The sequence below is a fragment of the Pseudophryne corroboree genome, chromosome 1 (genome assembly GCF_028390025.1).
Source record: "Pseudophryne corroboree isolate aPseCor3 chromosome 1, aPseCor3.hap2, whole genome shotgun sequence".
NCBI classification, from domain to species: domain Eukaryota; kingdom Metazoa; phylum Chordata; class Amphibia; order Anura; family Myobatrachidae; genus Pseudophryne; species Pseudophryne corroboree.
In genome coordinates, this window is record NC_086444.1 from 859,011,845 (window position 1) to 859,030,275 (window position 18,431).

Consider the following 18,431-nt stretch of genomic DNA (forward strand, 5'->3'; position numbering starts at 1 on the left):
AGGATTTTGAATCCCGGGTAAGACTCATACCAGCCACACCAATCACACCGTACAACTTGTGATCTGAACCCAGTTAACAGTATGACAAACGTAGGAGCCTCTGAACAGACGGCTCACAACAATAACAACCCGATTTTTTTTGTAACAATAACTATGTACAAGTATTGCAGACAATCCGCACTTGGGATGGGCGCCCAGCATCCACTACGGACTACGAGAAATAGATTTATCGGTAAGTAAAATCTTATTTTCTCTGACGTCCTAGTGGATGCTGGGACTCCGTCAGGACCATGGGGATTATACCAAAGCTCCCAAACGGGCGGGAGAGTGCGGATGACTCTGCAGCACCGAATGAGAGAACTCCAGGTCCTCTTTAGCCAGGGTATCAAATTTGTAGAATTTTACAAACGTGTTCTCCCCCGACCACGTAGCTGCTCGGCAGAGTTGTAATGCCGAGACCCCTCGGGCAGCCGCCCAAGATGAGCCCACCTTCCTTGTGGAATGGGCCTTGATAGATTTAGGCTGTGGCAGGCCTGCCACAGAATGTGCAAGTTGAATTGTGCTACAAATCCAACGAGCAATCGTCTGCTTAGAAGCAGGAGCACCCAGCTTGTTGGGTGCATACAGTATAAACAGCGAGTCAGATTTTCTGACTCCAGCCGTCCTTGAAATATATATTTTCAATGCCCTGACAACGTCCAGCAACTTGGAATCCTCCAAATCGCTAGTAGCCGCAGGCACCACAATAGGCTGGTTCAGGTGAAACGCTGAAACCACCTTAGGCAGAAACTGAGGACGCGTCCGCAGTTCTGCCCTGTCCGAATGGAAAATCAGATATGGGCTTTTATACGATAAAGCCGCCAATTCTGACACTCTCCTGGCTGAAGCCAGGGCCAGTAGCATGGTTACTTTCCATGTAAGATATTTCAAATCCACCGATTTGAGTGGCTCAAACCAATGGGATTTGAGAAAATCCAAAACTACATTAAGATCCCACGGAGCCACTGGGGGCACAACCGGGGGCTGTATATGTAGTACTCCTTTTACAAAAGTCTGGACTTCAGGAACTGAAGCCAATTCTTTCTGGAAGAAAATCGACAGGGCCGAAATTTGAACCTTAATGGACCCTAATTTGAGGCCCATAGACAATCCTGTTTGCAGGAAATGTAGGAATCGACCCAGTTGAAATTCCTCCGTCGGGGCCTTCCTGGCCTCACACCACGCAACATATTTTCTCCAAATGCGGTGATAATGTTGTGCAGTCACCTCCTTCCTGGCTTTTACCAGGGTAGGGATGACCTCTTCCGGAATGCCTTTTTCCCTTAGAATTCGGCGTTCAACCGCCATGCCGTCAAACGCAGCCGCGGTAAGTCTTGGAATAGACACGGTCCCTGCTGAAGCAGGTCCCGTCTTAGAGGTAGAGGCCACGGATCTTCCGTGAGCATCTCCTGAAGTTCCGGGTACCAAGTTCTTCTTGGCCAATCCGGAGCCACGAGTATCGTTCTTACTCCCCTTTGCCGTATAATTCTCAGTACTTTTGGTATGAGAGGCAGAGGAGGAAACACATACACTGACTGGAACACCCACGGTGTTACCAGAGCGTCCACAGCTATTGCCTGAGGGTCTCTTGACCTGGCGCAATACCTGTCCAGTTTTTTGTTGAGGCGGGACGCCATCATATCCACCTTTGGTTTTTCCCAACGGTTCACAATCATGTGGAAGACTTCTGGATGAAGTCCCCACTCTCCCGGGTGTAGATCGTGTCTGCTGAGGAAGTCCGCTTCCCAGTTGTCCACTCCCGGAATGAACACTGCTGACAGTGCTATCACATGATCTTCCGCCCAGCGAAGAATCCTTGCAGCTTCTGCCATTGCCCTCCTGCTTCTTGTGCCGCCCTGTCTGTTTACGTGGGCGACTGCCGTGATGTTGTCCGACTGGATCAACACCGGCTGACCCTGAAACAGGGGTTTTGCCAGGCTTAGAGCATTGTAAATCGCTCTTAGCTCCAGTATATTTATGTGAAGAGACATCTCCAGGCTTGACCACACTCTCTGGAAGTTTCTTCCCTGTGTGACCGCTCCCCAGCCTCTCAGACTGGCATCCGTGGTCACCAGGACCCAGTCCTGTATGCCGAATCTGCGGCCCTCTAACAGATGAGCACTCTGCAACCACCACAGAAGAGACACCCTTGTCCGTGGAGACAAAGTTATCCGCTGATGCATCTGCAGATGCGATCCGGACCATTTGTCCAGCAGATCCCACTGAAAAGTTTGTGCGTGGAATCTGCCGAATGGAATCGCTTCGTAAGAAGCCACCATTTTCCCAGGACTCTTGTGCATTGATGCACAGACACTTTTCCTGGTTTTAGGAGGTTCCTGACAAGTTCGGATAACTCCCTGGCTTTCTCCTCCGGAAGAAACACCTTTTTCTGAACCGTGTCCAGAATCATTCCCAGGAACAGCAGACGTGTCGTCGGGGTCAATTGAGATTTTGGAAAATTCAGAATCCACCCGTGCTGTTGCAGCACTACTTGGGTTAGTGCTACTACGTCCCCCAGCTGTTCTCTGGACCTTGCCCTTATCAGGAGATCGTCCAAGTAAGGGATAATTAATACGCCTTTTCTTCGCAGAAGAAACATCATTTCGGCCATTACCTTGGTAAAGACCCGAGGTGCCGTGGACAATCCAAACGGCAGCGTCTGAAACTGATAATGACAGTTTTGCACCACGAACCTGAGGTACCCTTGATGTGAAGGGCAAATTGGGACATGCAGGTAAGCATCCTTGATGTCCAGGGACACCATAAAGTCCCCTTCTTCCAGATTCGCTATCACTGCTCTGAGTGACTCCATCTTGAACTTGAATTTTTGTATGTACAGGTTCAAAGATTTCAGATTTAGAATAGGTCTTACCGAGCCGTCCGGCTTCGGTACCACAAATAGTGTGGAATAATACCCCTTTCCCTGTTGTAGGAGGGGTACCTTGACTATCACCTGCTGAGAATACAGCTTGTGAATGGCTTCCAATACCGTCGCCCTGTCTGAGGGAGACGTTGGCAGAGCAGACTTTAGGAACCGGCGAGGGGGAGACTTCTCGAATTCCAACCTGTAACCCTGAGATACTACCTGCAGGATCCAGGGGTCCACCTGTGAGTGAGCCCACTGTGCGCTGAAATTCTTGAGTCGACCCCCCACCGCCCCTGAGTCCGCTTGTAAAGCCCCAACGTCATTGGTGCACTCTCTTACCCTTTCCTTTGCCTCGGGGCAGATATGACTGTCCTTTTGCCCGCTTGTTCTTATAGGAACGAAAGGACTGCGGCTGAAAAGACGGTGTCTTTTTCTGTTGGGAGGGGACCTGAGGTAAAAAGGTGGATTTCCCGGCTGTTGCCGTGGCCACCAAATCCGATAGACCGACCCCAAATAATTCCTCCCCTTTATACGGCAATACTTCCATATGCCGTTTGGAATCCGCATCACCTGACCACTGTCGCGTCCATAAACTTCTTCTGGCAGATATGGACATCGCACTTACTCTCGATGCCAGAGTGCAAATATCCCTCTGAGCATCTCGCATATAAAGAAAAGCATCCTTTAATTGCTCTATAGTCAATAAAATACTGTCCCTATCCAGGGTATCAATATTTTCAGTCAGGGAATCCGACCAAACCACCCCAGCACTGCACATCCATGCAGAGTCGATGGCTGGTCGCAGTATAACACCAGTATGAGTGTATATACTTTTCAGGGTAGTTTCCAGCCTCCTATCAGCTGGATCCTTGAGGGCGGCCGTTTCAGGAGACGGTAACGCCACTTGTTTTGATAAGCGTGTGAGTGCCTTATCCACCCTAGGGGGTGTTTCCCAGCGCGCCCTAACCTCTGGCGGGAAAGGATATAATGCCAATAACTTCTTTGAAATTAGCAGTTTTCTATCGGGGTTAACCCACGCTTCATCACACACTTCATTCAATTCCTCTGATTCAGGAAAGACTACAGGTAGTTTTTTCAGACCCCACATAATACCCCTTTTTGTGGTACTTGCAGTATCAGAGATATGCAAAGCCTCCTTCATTGCCGTGATCATATAACGTGTGGCCCTACTGGAAAATACGTTTGTTTCTTCACCGTCGACACTAGATTCGGTGTCCGTGTCTGGGTCTGTGTCGACCGACTGAGGTAAAGGGCGTTTTACAGCCCCTGACGGTGTCTGAGACGCCTGGACAGGTACTAACTGGTTTGCCGGCCGTCTCATGTCGTCAACTGATTTTTGTAACGTGCTGACATTATCACGTAATTCCATAAACAAAGCCATCCATTCCGGTGTCGACTCCCTAGGGGGTGACATCACCATTACCGGCAATTGCTCCGCCTCCACACCAACATCGTCCTCATACATGTCGACACACACGTACCGACACACAGGGAATGCTCTTATCGAAGACAGGACCCCACTAGCCCTTTGGGGAGACAGAGGGAGAGTTTGCCAGCACACACCCAAGCGCTATAAATATATAGGAACAACCCTACAGAAGTGTTGTTTCCTTTATAGCAGCTTAATATAACAATATCGCCAAAAAAGTGCCCCCCCTCTCTGTTTTTTTACCCTGTTTCTGTAGTGCAGTGCAGGGGAGAGTCCTGGGAGCCTTCCTCGCAGCGGAGCTGTGCAGGAAAATGGCGCTGTGTGCTGAGGAGATAGGCCCCGCCCCCTATTTCGGCGGGCTCTTCTCCCGGTGTTTGTGAGACCTGGCAGGGGTTAAATACATCCATATAGCCCCAGGGGCTATATGTGATGTATTTTTAGCCAGAACAAGGTATTATCATTGCTGCCCAGGGCGCCCCCCCCCCCAGCGCCCTGCACCCTCAGTGACCGCTGGTGTGAAGTGTGCTGACAACAATGGCGCACAGCTGCAGTGCTGTGCGCTACCTCATGAAGACTGAAAAGTCTTCTGCCGCCGGTTTCTGGACCTCTTCACTTTTCGGCATCTGCAAGGGGGTCGGCGGCGCGGCTCCGGGACCGGACTCCATGGCTGGGCCTGTGTTCGATCCCTCTGGAGCTAATGGTGTCCAGTAGCCTAAGAAGCCAATCCATCCTGCACGCAGGTGAGTTCACTTCTTCTCCCCTAAGTCCCTCGTTGCAGTGAGCCTGTTGCCAGCAGGACTCACTGAAAATAAAAAACCTAATAACTTTTTCTAAGCAGCTCTTTAGGAGAGCCACCTAGATTGCACCCTGCTCGGACGGGCACAAAAACCTAACTGGGGCTTGGAGGAGGGTCATGGGGGGAGGAGCCAGTGCACACCACCTAGTCCTAAAGCTTTTATTTTTGTGCCCTGTCTCCTGCGGAGCCGCTAATCCCCATGGTCCTGACGGAGTCCCAGCATCCACTAGGACGTCAGAGAAATAAGATTTTAAACCTACCAGTAAATCTTTTTTTCCTCGTCCGTAGAGGATGCTGGGGACTCCGTAAGGACCATGGGGTATAGACTGGCTCCGCATGAGACATGGGCACTAAAAAGAACTTTAGAATGGGTGTGCACTGGCTCCTCCCTCTATGCCCCTCCTCCAGACCTCAGTTAGAGAAACGGTGCCCAGAGGAGACGGACAGTACGAGGAAAGGATTTTGTTAACCTAAGGGCAAGATTCATACCAGCCCACACCATCCACACCGTATAACATGGAATATACGAACCAGTTAACAGCATGAAACAAAACAGCATCAGCCTGAGACTGATCCAAACTGTAACATAACCCTTATGTAAGCAATAACTATATACAAGTCATGCAGAATGTAGTCCGCACTGGGACGGGCGCCCAGCATCCTCTACGGACTAGGAGAAAAAGATTTACCGGTAGGTTTAAAATCTTATTTTCTCTTACGTCCTAGAGGATGCTTGGGACTCCGTAAGGACCATGGGGATTATACCAAAGCTCCAGACCGGGCGGGAGAGTGTGGATGACTCTGCAGCACCGATTGAGCAAACAGTAGGTCCTCATCAGCCAGGGCATCAAACTTGTAGAACTTTGCAAAAGTGTTTGACCCCGACCAAGTCGCCGCTCGGCAAAGCTGTAACGCAGAGATGCCTCGGGCAGCCGCCCAAGAAGAGCCCACCTTCCTAGTGGAATGGGCCTTAACCGAATTTGGTAACGGCAATCCAGCCGTAGAATGGAGCCTGCTGAATCGTGTTACAGATCCAGCGAGCAATAGTCTGCTTAGAAGCAGGAGCGCCAACCTTGTTGGCTGCATACAGGACAAACAGAGCCTCTGTTTTCCTAACCCGAGCCGTCCTGGTTACATACATTTTTAAGGCCCTGACTACATCAAGGGACTTGGAATCCTCCAAGTCCCCTGTAGCCACAGGCACCACAATAGGTTGGTTCATATGAAACCACCTTAGGCAAAAATTGAGGACGAGTCCGTAATTCTGCTCTATCCACATGGAAAATCAGATAGGGGCTTTTGTGAGACAAAGCCGCCAATTCAGACACCCGCCTTGCAGATGCCAAGGCCAACATGACCACCTTCCAAGTGAGAAATTTTAATTCCACCGTTTGAAGAGGCTCAAACCAGTGAGATTTCAGGAACTGTAATACCACGTTAAGTTCCCATGGTGCCACTGGAGGCACAAAAAGGAGGCTGGATGTGCAGCACTCCCTTTACAAAAGTCTGGACTTCTGGGAGAGAAGCCAATTCCTTCTGAAAGAAAATCGATAGGGACGAAATCTGTACCTTAATGGAGCCTAATTTTAGGCCCATATCCACTCCTGTCTGTAGAAAGTGGAGAAAACGGCCCAGATGGAAATCTTCCGCAGGAGCATTCTTGACTTCACACCAAGATACATACTTTCTCCAGAAACGGTGATAATGCTTCGCCGTCACCTCCTTCCTAGCCCTTATCAGAATAGGGATGACTTCTTCCGGAATGCCTTTACCAGCTAGGATTCGGCGTTCAACCGCCATGCCGTCAAACGCAACCGCGGTAAGTCTTGGAACAGACAGGGCCCCTGTTGCAACAGGTCCTCTCTGAGAGGAAGAGGCCACGGATCTTCTGTGAGCATTTCCTGAAGATCTGAATACCAGGCCCTGCGAGGCCAATCTGGAACAATGAGTATTGTTTGCACTCTTTTTCGTCTTATGATTCTCAATATTTTTGAGATGAGCAGAAGAGGAGGGAACACATAGACCGACTGAAACACTCACAGTGTCACCAGGGCGTCCACTGCTACTGCCTGAGGGTCCCTTGACCTGGCACAATACCTCCGAAGCTTCTTGTTGAGGCGTGACGCCATCATGTCTATTTGAGGAAGTCCCCAATGACTTGTTATCTCTGCAAAAACTTCTTGATGAAGTCCCCGCTCCCCCGGATGGAGATCGTGTCTGCTGAGGAAGTCTGCTTCCCAGTTGTCTACTCCCGGAATGAAGACTGCTTCCAAAGCGTTTACATGATTTTCCGCCCAGCGAAGAATCCTGGTGGCTTCCGCCATCGCCACTCTGCTCCTTGTTCCGCCTTGGCGGTTTACATGAGCCACGGCTGTGACGTTGCCTGACTGAATCAGAAACGGTAGGTCGCGCAAAAGAGTCTCCGCTTGACGCAGGCCGTTGTATATGGCCCTCAATTCCAGTACGTTGATGTGTAGACAAGCCTCCTGGCTTGACCATAGTCCCTGGAAGTTTCTTCCTTATGTGACTGCTCCCCATCCTCGGAGGCTCGCGTCCGTGGTCACCAGAACCCAGTCCTGAATGCCGAACCTGCGACCTTCTAGAAGGTGAGCACTCTGCAGCCACCACAGGAGAGACACCCTGGCCCTGGGGGATAGGCTGATTTTTTGATGAATGTGCAGATGGGACCCGGACCACTTGTCCAGAAGGTCCCACTGAAAAGTCCTCGCATGAAACCTGCCGAAGGGAATGGCCTCGTAGGACGCCACCATTTTTTCCCAGTACTCGAGTGCATTGATGGACAGACACACTTTTCGGTTTCAACAGGTCTCTGACCATGTTCTGGAGTTCCTGGGCTTTTTCCATCGGGAGAAAAACCCTCCTTTGTTCCGTGTCCAGAATCATGCCCAAGAATGTCAACCGGGTCGTTGGAACCAACTGCGACTTTGGTAGATTGACAATCCAGCCGTGTTGTTGCAGCACTCTTAGGGAGAGCGACACGCTTTGTAGGAACTGTTCTCTCGATCTCGCTTTTATCAGCAGATCGTCCAAGTACGGGATAATTGTGACTCCCTGCCTGCGCAGGAGCAACATCATTTCCGCCATTACCTTGGTGAAAATCCTCGGGGCCGTGGAAAGCCCAAACGGCAACGTCTGAAACTGGTAATGACAGTCCTGTACAGCGAACCTCAGGTACGCCTGATGAGGAGGATATATGGGGATATGAAGGTATGCATCCTTTATGTCTAGTGAGACCATAAAATCCCCCCCTTCCAGGCTGGAGAAAACCGCCCTGAGTGATTCCATCTTGAATTTGAACTTTTTCAAGTACAGGTTTAGGGATTTTAAATTTAGAATGGGTCTGACCGAGCCATCCGGTTTCAGGACCACAAATAGGGTTGAATAGTACCCCTTCCCCTGTTGAACTAGGGGAACCTCGACAACCACTTGTTGTTGACACAGTTTTTGAATTGCCGCTAAAACTATCACCCTTTCTGGGGAAGAAGCTGGTAAAGCCGATTTGAAAAACCTGCGAGGAGGCACGTCTTCGAATTCCATATTGTAACCCTGGGATACAATTTCCATTGCCCAGGGATCCACCTCTGATTGAGCCCAGACCTGGCTGAAGAGTCGAAGACGTGCCCCCACCGGAGCGGACTCCCTCCGCGGAGCCCCAGCGTCATGCGGTGGATTTAGTAGAAGCCGGGGAGGACTTCTGCTCCTGGGAACTAGCCATAGCCGGCAGTTTTTTCCCTCTACCCTTACCTCTGGCGAGGAAGGAAGAGCCCCGACCTCTTCTGGACTTATGCGACCGAAAGGATGCATCTGATATTGTGGCGTTTTCTTTTGCTGTGAGGAAACACAAGGCAAAAAAGTAGATTTACCTGCCGTAGCTGTGGAAACCAGGTCCGTGAGACCCTCCCCAAATAAGTCCTCACCTTTGTAAGGCAAAACCTCCATATGCCTCTTTGAGTCGGCATCACCCGTCCATTGGCGGGTCCACAGGGCTCGCCTAGCAGAAATCGCCATGGCTTTGGCTCTCGAACCCAGCAGGCCAACGTCTCTCTGAGCATCTCTCATATATAGGACTGCGTCCTTAATGTGACCCAAGGTCAATAACATGGTATCCCTATCCAGTGTATCAATGTCAGCTGACAAGGTATCCGTCCAAGCCGCCACAGCGCTACAAACCCAAGCCGACGCTATTGCCGGTCTGAGCAAGGCACCCGTATGTGTATAAATTGACTTCAAGGTAGTTTCCTGCCTGCGATCAGCAGGATCCCTGAGGGCTGCCGTGTCTGGAGACGGCAGCGCCACCTTTTTGGACAAGCGCGTTAAAGCCTTGTCCACCCTGGGCGAGGATTCCCACCGTACCCTGTCCTTTGCCGGGAAAGGATACGCCATAAGAATTCTCTTGGGAAACTGCAGTTTCTTGTCTGGAGTTTCCCAAGCTTTTTCAAATAACTCATTCAGCTCATGAGATGGGGGAAAAGATATCTCAGGTTTCTTTTCCTTAAACATGTGTACCCTCGTGTCAGGGACAGAGGGGTCATCTGTGATATGTAAAACATCTTTTATTGCAATAATCATATAATGAATACTTTTGGCCACCCTTGGGTGTAACCTCGCATCATCGTAGTCGACACTAGAGTCAGAATCCGTGTCAGTATCAGTGTCTGCTACTTGGGACAGTGGGCGTTTCTGAGACCCAGAAGGGCCCTGTGACAGTCAAAGCCATGGATTGACTCCCTGCTTTATCCCTGGACTCTGCTTTGTCCAATCTCTTATGTAATAAAGCCACATTTGCATTTAAAACATTCAGCATATCCATCCAATCATGTGTCGGCGTTGCCGACGGAGACACCACAATCATCTGCTCGACCTCCTCAGATGAGCCTTCCGCTTCAGACATGCCGACACACGCGTACCGACACCCCCACACACTCAGGGATATATCTATATGGAGAAAGTTCCCCAATAAGGCCCTTTGGAGAGACAGAGAGAGAGTATGCCAGCACACACCCAACGCCAACTGACAATGGAAACCAAATTCCCAGACAAAAAGCGCTTTTGTATAAATATATAAATATACACTCACTGCGCCAATAAAGAGTGCCCCCCCCCCCCCTCTTTTTTGCCCTCTGTGACTGTGTTCAGCAGGGGAGAGTCCGGGGAGCCAGCTTCTCTGCATGTGCTGTGGAGAAAATGGCGCTGGTTAGTGCTAAAGGATCAAGCCCCGCCCCCTCAGCGGCGGGATTCAGTCCCGCTCAAATAATCAAAAAACTGGCGGGAGTTAATAATATACTGCCTCCGCAGTATATTTACATCTGCCAGTGTCCCTTGAGGCTATTAAATGCTGCCCAGGGCAACCCCCCTGCGCCCTGCACCCTTACAGTGCCCGCTGTTGTGTGTGTGTGGGAGCAATGGCGCGCAGCGTTACCTCACTGAAGAACTGAAGTCTTCTGCTGCCTTTGAAGTCTTCTTTCTTCTTCTACTCACCCGGCTTCTATCTTCCGGCTCTGTGAGGACGACAGCGGCGCGGCTCCGGGACGAACGGCGAGGGTGAGACCTGCGTTCCGACCCTCTGGAGCTAATGGTGTCCAGTAGCCTAAGAAGCAGAGCCTATCACTTAAGTAGGTCTGCTTCTCTCCCCTCAGTCCCACGATGCAGGGAGCCTGTTGCCAGCAGTGCTCCCTGAAAATAAAAAACCTAACAAAATTCTTTTTACAGAGAAACTCAGGAGAGCTCCCCCGTAATGCACCCAGTCTCCTCTGGGCACAGGATCTAACTGAGGTCTGGAGGAGGGGCATAGAGGGAAGAGCCAGTGCACACCCACTCTAAAGTTCTTTATAGTGCCCATGTCTCCTGCGGAGCCCGTCTATACCCCATGGTCCTTATGGAGTCCCCAGCATCCTCTAGGACATAAGAGAAATAAAGCAGCCAGTATTTACCCTGCACAGAAATAAAATAACCCACCCAAATCTAACTCCAATTAAGTGAATTAGGCCCTATGTTTGTTGGATATGAGTGATGGTGTTATGTTGTTAGATTAATAGGAAGACTTTACCCATCACCCCCCCCCCCCCCCCCCAAAATGAAAGAAAATAAATCCTGAATGGATGGTTAAATGCTCTTTACCTTGTATTGTCTACGTACTTCACACTCTAGCTATTCCCAGATTATTATAGGACAATCCTCAGCACATACTTCTTCCAAAGTACATTTTTATATTATAAGTCAATGCAGCATTAGATGCTAATGTACCATTGTTTTCTCTCTGTTCTCCGCAAGTTTTCTTCTTTTGTGAATGTGCTTTCCAGTAGCAACCTCAACTTCACTGAAGACATTCGGAATGTCCTCCAGCAGGACAATGGGCACTTGACTTGGAGTGTTTGGTCCTACAAAACATAACACATTCATATATACAAGGTGCGTTTATATAATGTTAAACAGATGAAGAATCGATAAAGGAAAATTTTGCCTTGCTAGCAGTACATTGCATAAAGACTAAGCTGTCCCATATTAAGTCCCTTAGTGGAAACAAGCTGAGATATGAAAAATTAATTCTCTCTGCACCACAGAACCATGTCAGAAGCGTGTATAGACAATGTGCTGTACATATCTTTCTAACCATTTACAAGCCCCTCTTTGTGAGATATGTAAAAGTCCTCAGTCAACTTGTGACAGCAGATGCCCACATTTATGTTCCCTTTTACCAGGAACAACAATCATAACTGAATGTGTACAGGTAGTGTTTACCAGTGGATTGCTAGTTCCCAAAACAATTCTATTTGACAAACTGTGTATTCGTTTTAAAAAGGATTTCACTAACAGAGAAGTGGATAACTCTTGTAGCCAGAGGCCGGTGTCAAAAATGCACTTCAGGAAGGTGCCATTATTATTTGAAGCTTCACCTTGTGCCCATTTTATACCTATTTTTTATTCTTCTACCTATGCATATTTAGATATTTTGTCTCCTACATGAGTATGCAGATGTGGGAAACGGACAGATTTAGCTGGAGGAAGATCCGATGGGAAAGGGGGTAAGCAGGAAGGCGGGATGGAGCAAGGATGGCAGCGCAGTTGTCAGAGTGGGGGTGTAGTAACAGAGGGGGGGGGGGCGGAACTCAGCACACAAAGATGACTTTACATAGGCTGGGTCCCTTTATATAACTTACTAATATTTCTGCCATTTTTACATACAAAGGGACTTCTTTGTCTTACCTAGCAGTACCACTGACGTAACACATTCAAGTTTGTGATGGTGACTATGAACACATGCTCTAACACTAGGGGCACTATGGCAGAGATCTGGGTATTACTAGATACAGATTATCCTTCGCTGTACTGTTTTCAGCCTGTCACTAGGGCACAATTATGATGTATGGATGCCCAGGACAACACACAATCTTATCGGCATTGGATTAATGAATTGACAATGTTATGGTCGACAATCTATAACACCAAATGGTAAACATGCATTAGGTCAACGGGTAAGAAAGGTCAACAGGTATAAAGAGTAAATAGTAGTAAAGGTCAATAGGTACAAATGGTCAAAAGATCAACATGACAATGGACGACACACAAATGGTCAACGGAAGTTTTTTGGGTCAAGTCTTGAACATTTCATGTTCTGTGACCAACAGCAGTAGAAACGTAGACACTCGCCACACATCGCTCCACTTGCCACAGATCCCTATTTCCAATAGAGGTCCACATGAACAGTAATTCAAGCAACTGTTGAGAAAACATATGAAAAATCCCAAAAACATGTTATGTTGACCTTCTAAACCGGTCGACCTTTCGTACATGTCAACCATATGGTTTCGACCAATACATTGCTGATCTATCATCCGGATTCTACCTCTATCATTGCAGTCAGACAAGTATGGGAACAAGTGCTAACATGCATGGAATTTACCAATGGCCTCCCAGGACCTAACAGGCATCCTGTGTCTATGGCAGTAACAGTGTAAGGGGAAAAAAAATCAGGGTGCATAAGATTTTAATTAAAATTGTCATGGTATTGGAACTTCTCCGATCCTATTACCCCTTTTTTCTTTGCGGTTTACAAAATAGGATTTTTATTACCTACCGGTAAATTCTTTTCTCATAGTCCATAAGGGATACTGGGGTCACTTAGTAGGATGGGGTATAGATGGGGTCCAAAGGAGCAGGTGCACTTTAAATTTCTTTAAATGGGTGTGCTGGCTCCTCCCCTCTATGCACCCTCACACAGCCAGTCTAGGTAAACTTAGCCTGAAGGAGAATGGACATACTTGAGAGAAGGAACATAACAAACAAGGAGTGGTGAGATTCACACACCAGCACACCACAACACAAACCGACCAGTAATGGCTGGTAACAAAACAACAACAGCTGAACAGGTAAACTTGTAAATAAGAAATACCTGCAGAAAAGTCAACACACTGAAGCGGGCGCCCAGTATCCCTAATGTACTACGAGAAAAGGCTTTACCGGGGTAGGTAATTAAAATCCTATTTTCTCTAGCATCCGTAAGGGATACTGGGGTCACTTATTACGATGGTGGACGTCCCAAAGCTTCCAGCATGGATGGGAACGTGCAGAGACGTCTGCAGCACCGCCTGCCCAAACTGGGTATCCTCTTTGGCCGGGGTATCAAACTTGTAGTTCTTCACAAAGGTGTTCTTCCCCGACCAGGTAGCAGCTCGGCATAGTTGCAAGGCCGAGACCCCACGGGCAGCCGCCCAGGAAGACCCCACCGATCTTGTAGAGTGGGCCTTCAGAGACTGTGGAACAAATAAGGCTGCTGACACATAGGCCTGTTGGATCGTCAGTCTAAGTCAGTGGTTCTCAAACTCGGTCCTCAGGACCCCACACACTGCATGTTTTGCAGGTAACCCAGCAGGTGCACAGGTGTATTAATTAATCACTGACACATTTTAAAAGGTCCACAGGCGGAGTTAATTATGTCACTTGTGATTCTGTGAGGAGACCTGCAAAACATGCACCGTGTGGGGTCCGGAGGACAGAGTTTGAGAACCTGTGGTCTAAGCCAACGAGCAATGGACTGCTTAGAAGCAGGGCAACCCTTCTTCTGCGCATCACAGATCACAAACAGGGAATCCGCCTTTCTGATCCGAGCCGTCCTCTTAATACAGATCTTCAAGGCTCGCACAGCATCCAAAGCGTCCGGGGGAGCAGAAGTGCCAGAACTTGACGGGACCACTATAGATTGGTTCAAGTGGAATACAGAGACAACCTTCGGCAGGAACTACTGCCTAGTCCTGAGCTCTGCTCTGTCTTCATAAAAGACCAAGTATGGACTTTTACACGACAAGGACCCCAATTCAGAGACACGCCTAGCAGAAGCCAGGGCCAGTAACATCACCCTCTTCCATGTAAGGTACTTATTTTCTACCATCATCAATGGTTTAAACCAGGAGGACTGCAGACAATCCAACACCACATTCAAATCCCAGGGTGCCGTTGGTGGCACAAAGGGAGACTATATGTGAAGTGCCCCTTGCAAGAAGGTCTGAACTTCTGGCAACACAGCCAACTTCTTCTGGAAGAAAATAGAGAGGGTCGAAATATGGACCTTAAGGGAGCCCAGACGTAGGCCCATATCCACTACAGCCTGCAGGAAACGCAAGAAGCACCCCAGGTAAAAATACACAGAAAAATGTGCGCTCCTCGCACCAAGAGACATATCTCCTCCAGATATGATGATAGTGTCTTGACCTCACATGCTTCCTGGCCTGAACCATGGTTGTAATAACCTTTCTGGAAAGGCCTTTGCGAGCTAGGATGTTCCGCTCAACCGCCATGCCGTCAAACAAAGCTTCCGTAAGTCCTGGAAGATGAACGGGCCTTGCTGAAGATCTCTTCTCATTGGTAGAGGCCAAGGATCTTCGACAAACATGTCCTGAAGATCCGCGTACCACGCCCTCCGAAGCCAGTCTGGGGCAATCAGAATTGAATGGACTCTTTGATGCCTGATTCTCTTTAGCACCCTCGGGAGCAATGGAATCGGAGGAAACAGGTAGACCAACCGGTAAGGCCACAACATCGTCAGTGCATCCACTGCTATCGCCTGAGGGTTCCTGGTTCTTGAACAATACCGGCGAAGCTTCGTGTTGAGCCGAGAGGCCATCAAGTCGATCCTTGGGGAGCCCCACAGGTCAGTGATCTGTTTAAACACCTGTGGTTGGAGGCCCCACTCTCCGTGGAGGTCGTGACGACTTAGGAAGTGTGCTTTCCAGTTGTCTACCCCCGGAATAAAGATTGCCGACATTGCTCTCGCATTTCTTTCTGCCCAGAGAAGTATCCGTGACACTTCTCTCATGCAGGCTCTGCTCTTCGTTCCTCCCTACCGATTGATGTATGCCGTTGACGTGGCATTGTCCGACTGAACTTGAATGGCCTGATCCCGTAGTAGAGGAGAGGCCAGAAGCAGAGTGTTGTAGATTGCCCGAAGTTCCAGAATGTTGATCGGAAGTAGAGCTTTGCGGGCTTACCACCTGCCCTGGAACAGAGCCCCTCGGGTAACAGCTCCCATCCTCTCAGACTCGCGTCCGTTGTGAGAAGCATCCAATCCTGAATCCCGAAACTTCAACCTTCCAGCAGGTCAGAGGACTGTAGCCACAACCGGAGGGAAATCCTGGCCTGAGGTGAGAGGCGTATGATCCGATGCATATGAAGATGTGAGCTGGACCACTTGCTCAGGAGATCCAATTGAAATGTCCTGGCATGGAACCTTCCATACTGGATCGCCTCATAGGAGGCTACCATCTTTCCCAACAATTGTATGCAAAGATGGATGGAGATCCGATTCGGCCTTAGGACTGCACAGGCCATCTCCTGGAGCATCCTTGCCTTGTCCTCTGGGAGAAATACCTTCTGAGCCACTGTATCTAGAAACATCCCCAGGAACAGGAGCCGCTGAGTAGGTTCCAGGTGAGAATTCTGCAAATTGAGAATCCAGCCATGATGTGACAGAAGCTGAATACTGCGGTTGATATTGAGCAATAGAAGCTACCTGGATTACGCCTTTATCAAAAGATCATCCAAGTAAGGGACGATGTTGACCCCCTGGACTCGGAGCTGAAACATCATTTCCGCCATCACCTTCGTGAAGACCCTCGGAGCCGTGGACAGGCCGAAGGGTAGAGCATGGAACTGATAATGGTCGTTCAACAGGGCAAACCGTAGGTAAGCCTGGTGAGGTGGCCTAATCGGAATATGAAGATAAGTATCCTTTATATCCAGCAAAACTAAACTCCCGTTCTTCCAGACTTGGAAATCACTGCTTGCAAGGATTTCATCTTGAACTTGAAGACCCTTCGGTAAGGGTTCAAGGATTTTAGATTCAAAATGGGCCTTACCGAACCGTCCGGTTTTGGTACCACAAACAGGTTGTAGTAGTAACCCTCCCCCTGTTGTTGCAGTGGCACTGGAACAATGACTTGGGAGTGGACCAACTTCAGGATAGCCTGTTGCAGTGTAACCCGCGTATCTTCCAAAACTGGTAAGCTTGCTTTGAAAAATCGGTGGGGTGGAGCACTGTCTAACGTCAGCTTGTAGCCCTGAGAAATTAGATCCCTTACCCAGGCATCCTGGCAGGAGCTTTCCCAGATGCGGCTGAAGTGATGCAACCGAGCTCCCACCTCGAATTTCCATCGGGGTGGGGGCACAGTCATGCTGAGGCCTTGGTGGAAGCAGCGCTGGTGCTTTGTTCCTGAGAACCGGCAGTGGCTGGTTTCCTTGTCTTGCCTATGGTGCCTCTAGCAGCACTTGAGGCGCCTCTGGCTCTTGACTCAAATCTAGAAGTCCGAAAGGACTGTAAAGATGGCCGGGTAGGATCGCCTGGCCTTGCATTAATAGCGCCTATCTCCTTGATAGAGTCACACAGGACGCGTGCAGTATCCTGAATGTGTTTTACCAGTGTAACCATATTTACCAGAGACATATCCCCCACAAGTCCTTCTTAAATCTGGCCTGCCCAGGTGTGGCTCTTTCTGCAGCAGTCTCTATTAAAGATATTGGGTATCCTTTCTCTATAAACCTCCTCTAATCGGCACTGTGCCTTTAAAAAGATTAAAAGTTTTTTTTTACCTGCGGTAAAATGTAAAATGTGTACTCATGGTAATAAAGGGACAAAAGATTTCACTAGCGTTGACAATCCTGAACAAAAGTTTAAAATGAAAAGTTTTATTAATTGTAATACTACACATGTAGTTTATTTATTGATGTGTGGCTACGGTAAAAGATACGTGGGCAAGACAATGAGAGTTTTGAAGATACGTATCTTAGAGCATTTTAGAAATATTAAAAATAATGTTGAGAACCTTAGTGTCCCATGACACTTCAATCAATGTCAAGGATGTGATCCCTCAAGCACGAAATTTATTGGATTAGAACATATTCCTATCGATAAACGGGGTGGCGACAGGTTAAATAAATTAATCAGAAGAGAAACTTAATGGATTCTGACATTAAATACGTTGCACCCAAAAGGGTTAAATGAGGGTTACGACCTCATTCCATTTTTATCTTAGTTTAAATAAGGTTTTTGTTGCACTGTTTGGAAATGATAGTGCAATTGCGGTACTGTTTAAAAGTGTTCTGTTGTGTTTGAAACATTATCTATGGCTAATGATGTTTGTGATATGGTTTACCTATATCATTGTTAAATAGATATAAAATGGATCTTTATTAAGATTTAATCATATATTGCCATTCCTGGTAGATACCAGTCATTGTGAAAACAATTAAGAGAATACAGGTGTGATTTCTATATAAAAGGATAGGTCTGGAAGTCGTCAAGCCAGGCCCTCTAACGAAGAACTGGTGACGAAACGTGTAGGGGTGTGGCTTGAGGCGAGTGGTGATTCCGGCCTAAAGACTTGGTGGCGTGCATGCCTGTTCGTGGCCTGTGGTATTTACATGCTAGCGGTGGGTTAACCGCCACCTCTGGTACACTTTTTTATCAATGTGCTCGGTGAAGATATTTTAATAAAATAGTATCCTTTTAATGCACTATTGGCGCCTCCATTCATCTCTCCTTTGTAGATATATATATTATATATATATATGAATGTGCTGACAACAAAATTACACAAAAATTATCAATGGAAATCAAATCAAAACACACTACAGGCTGATCCAACTTTGATGTAATGTCCTTAAAACAAGTTAAAATGAGGCTCAGTAGTGTGTGTGGCCTCCACGTGCCTGTATGACCTCCCTACAACCCACACAAGTGGCTCAAGTAGTGCAGCTCATCTAGGATGGCA

General features: G+C 48.2%; 1 protein-coding gene across 2 annotated transcripts in view; it reads right to left on the minus strand.

The window, feature by feature from the left end:
- Positions 1-18,431, minus strand: part of INTS10 (integrator complex subunit 10) — a 160,921-nt gene that overhangs the window by 44,785 nt on the left and 97,705 nt on the right. For both annotated transcript variants that reach the window (XM_063919980.1, XM_063919981.1), the window contains exon 9: positions 11,416-11,549. In XM_063919980.1, the coding sequence (XP_063776050.1) occupies positions 11,416-11,549 (134 nt within the window). The remainder of the gene's footprint in view (positions 1-11,415; positions 11,550-18,431) is intronic.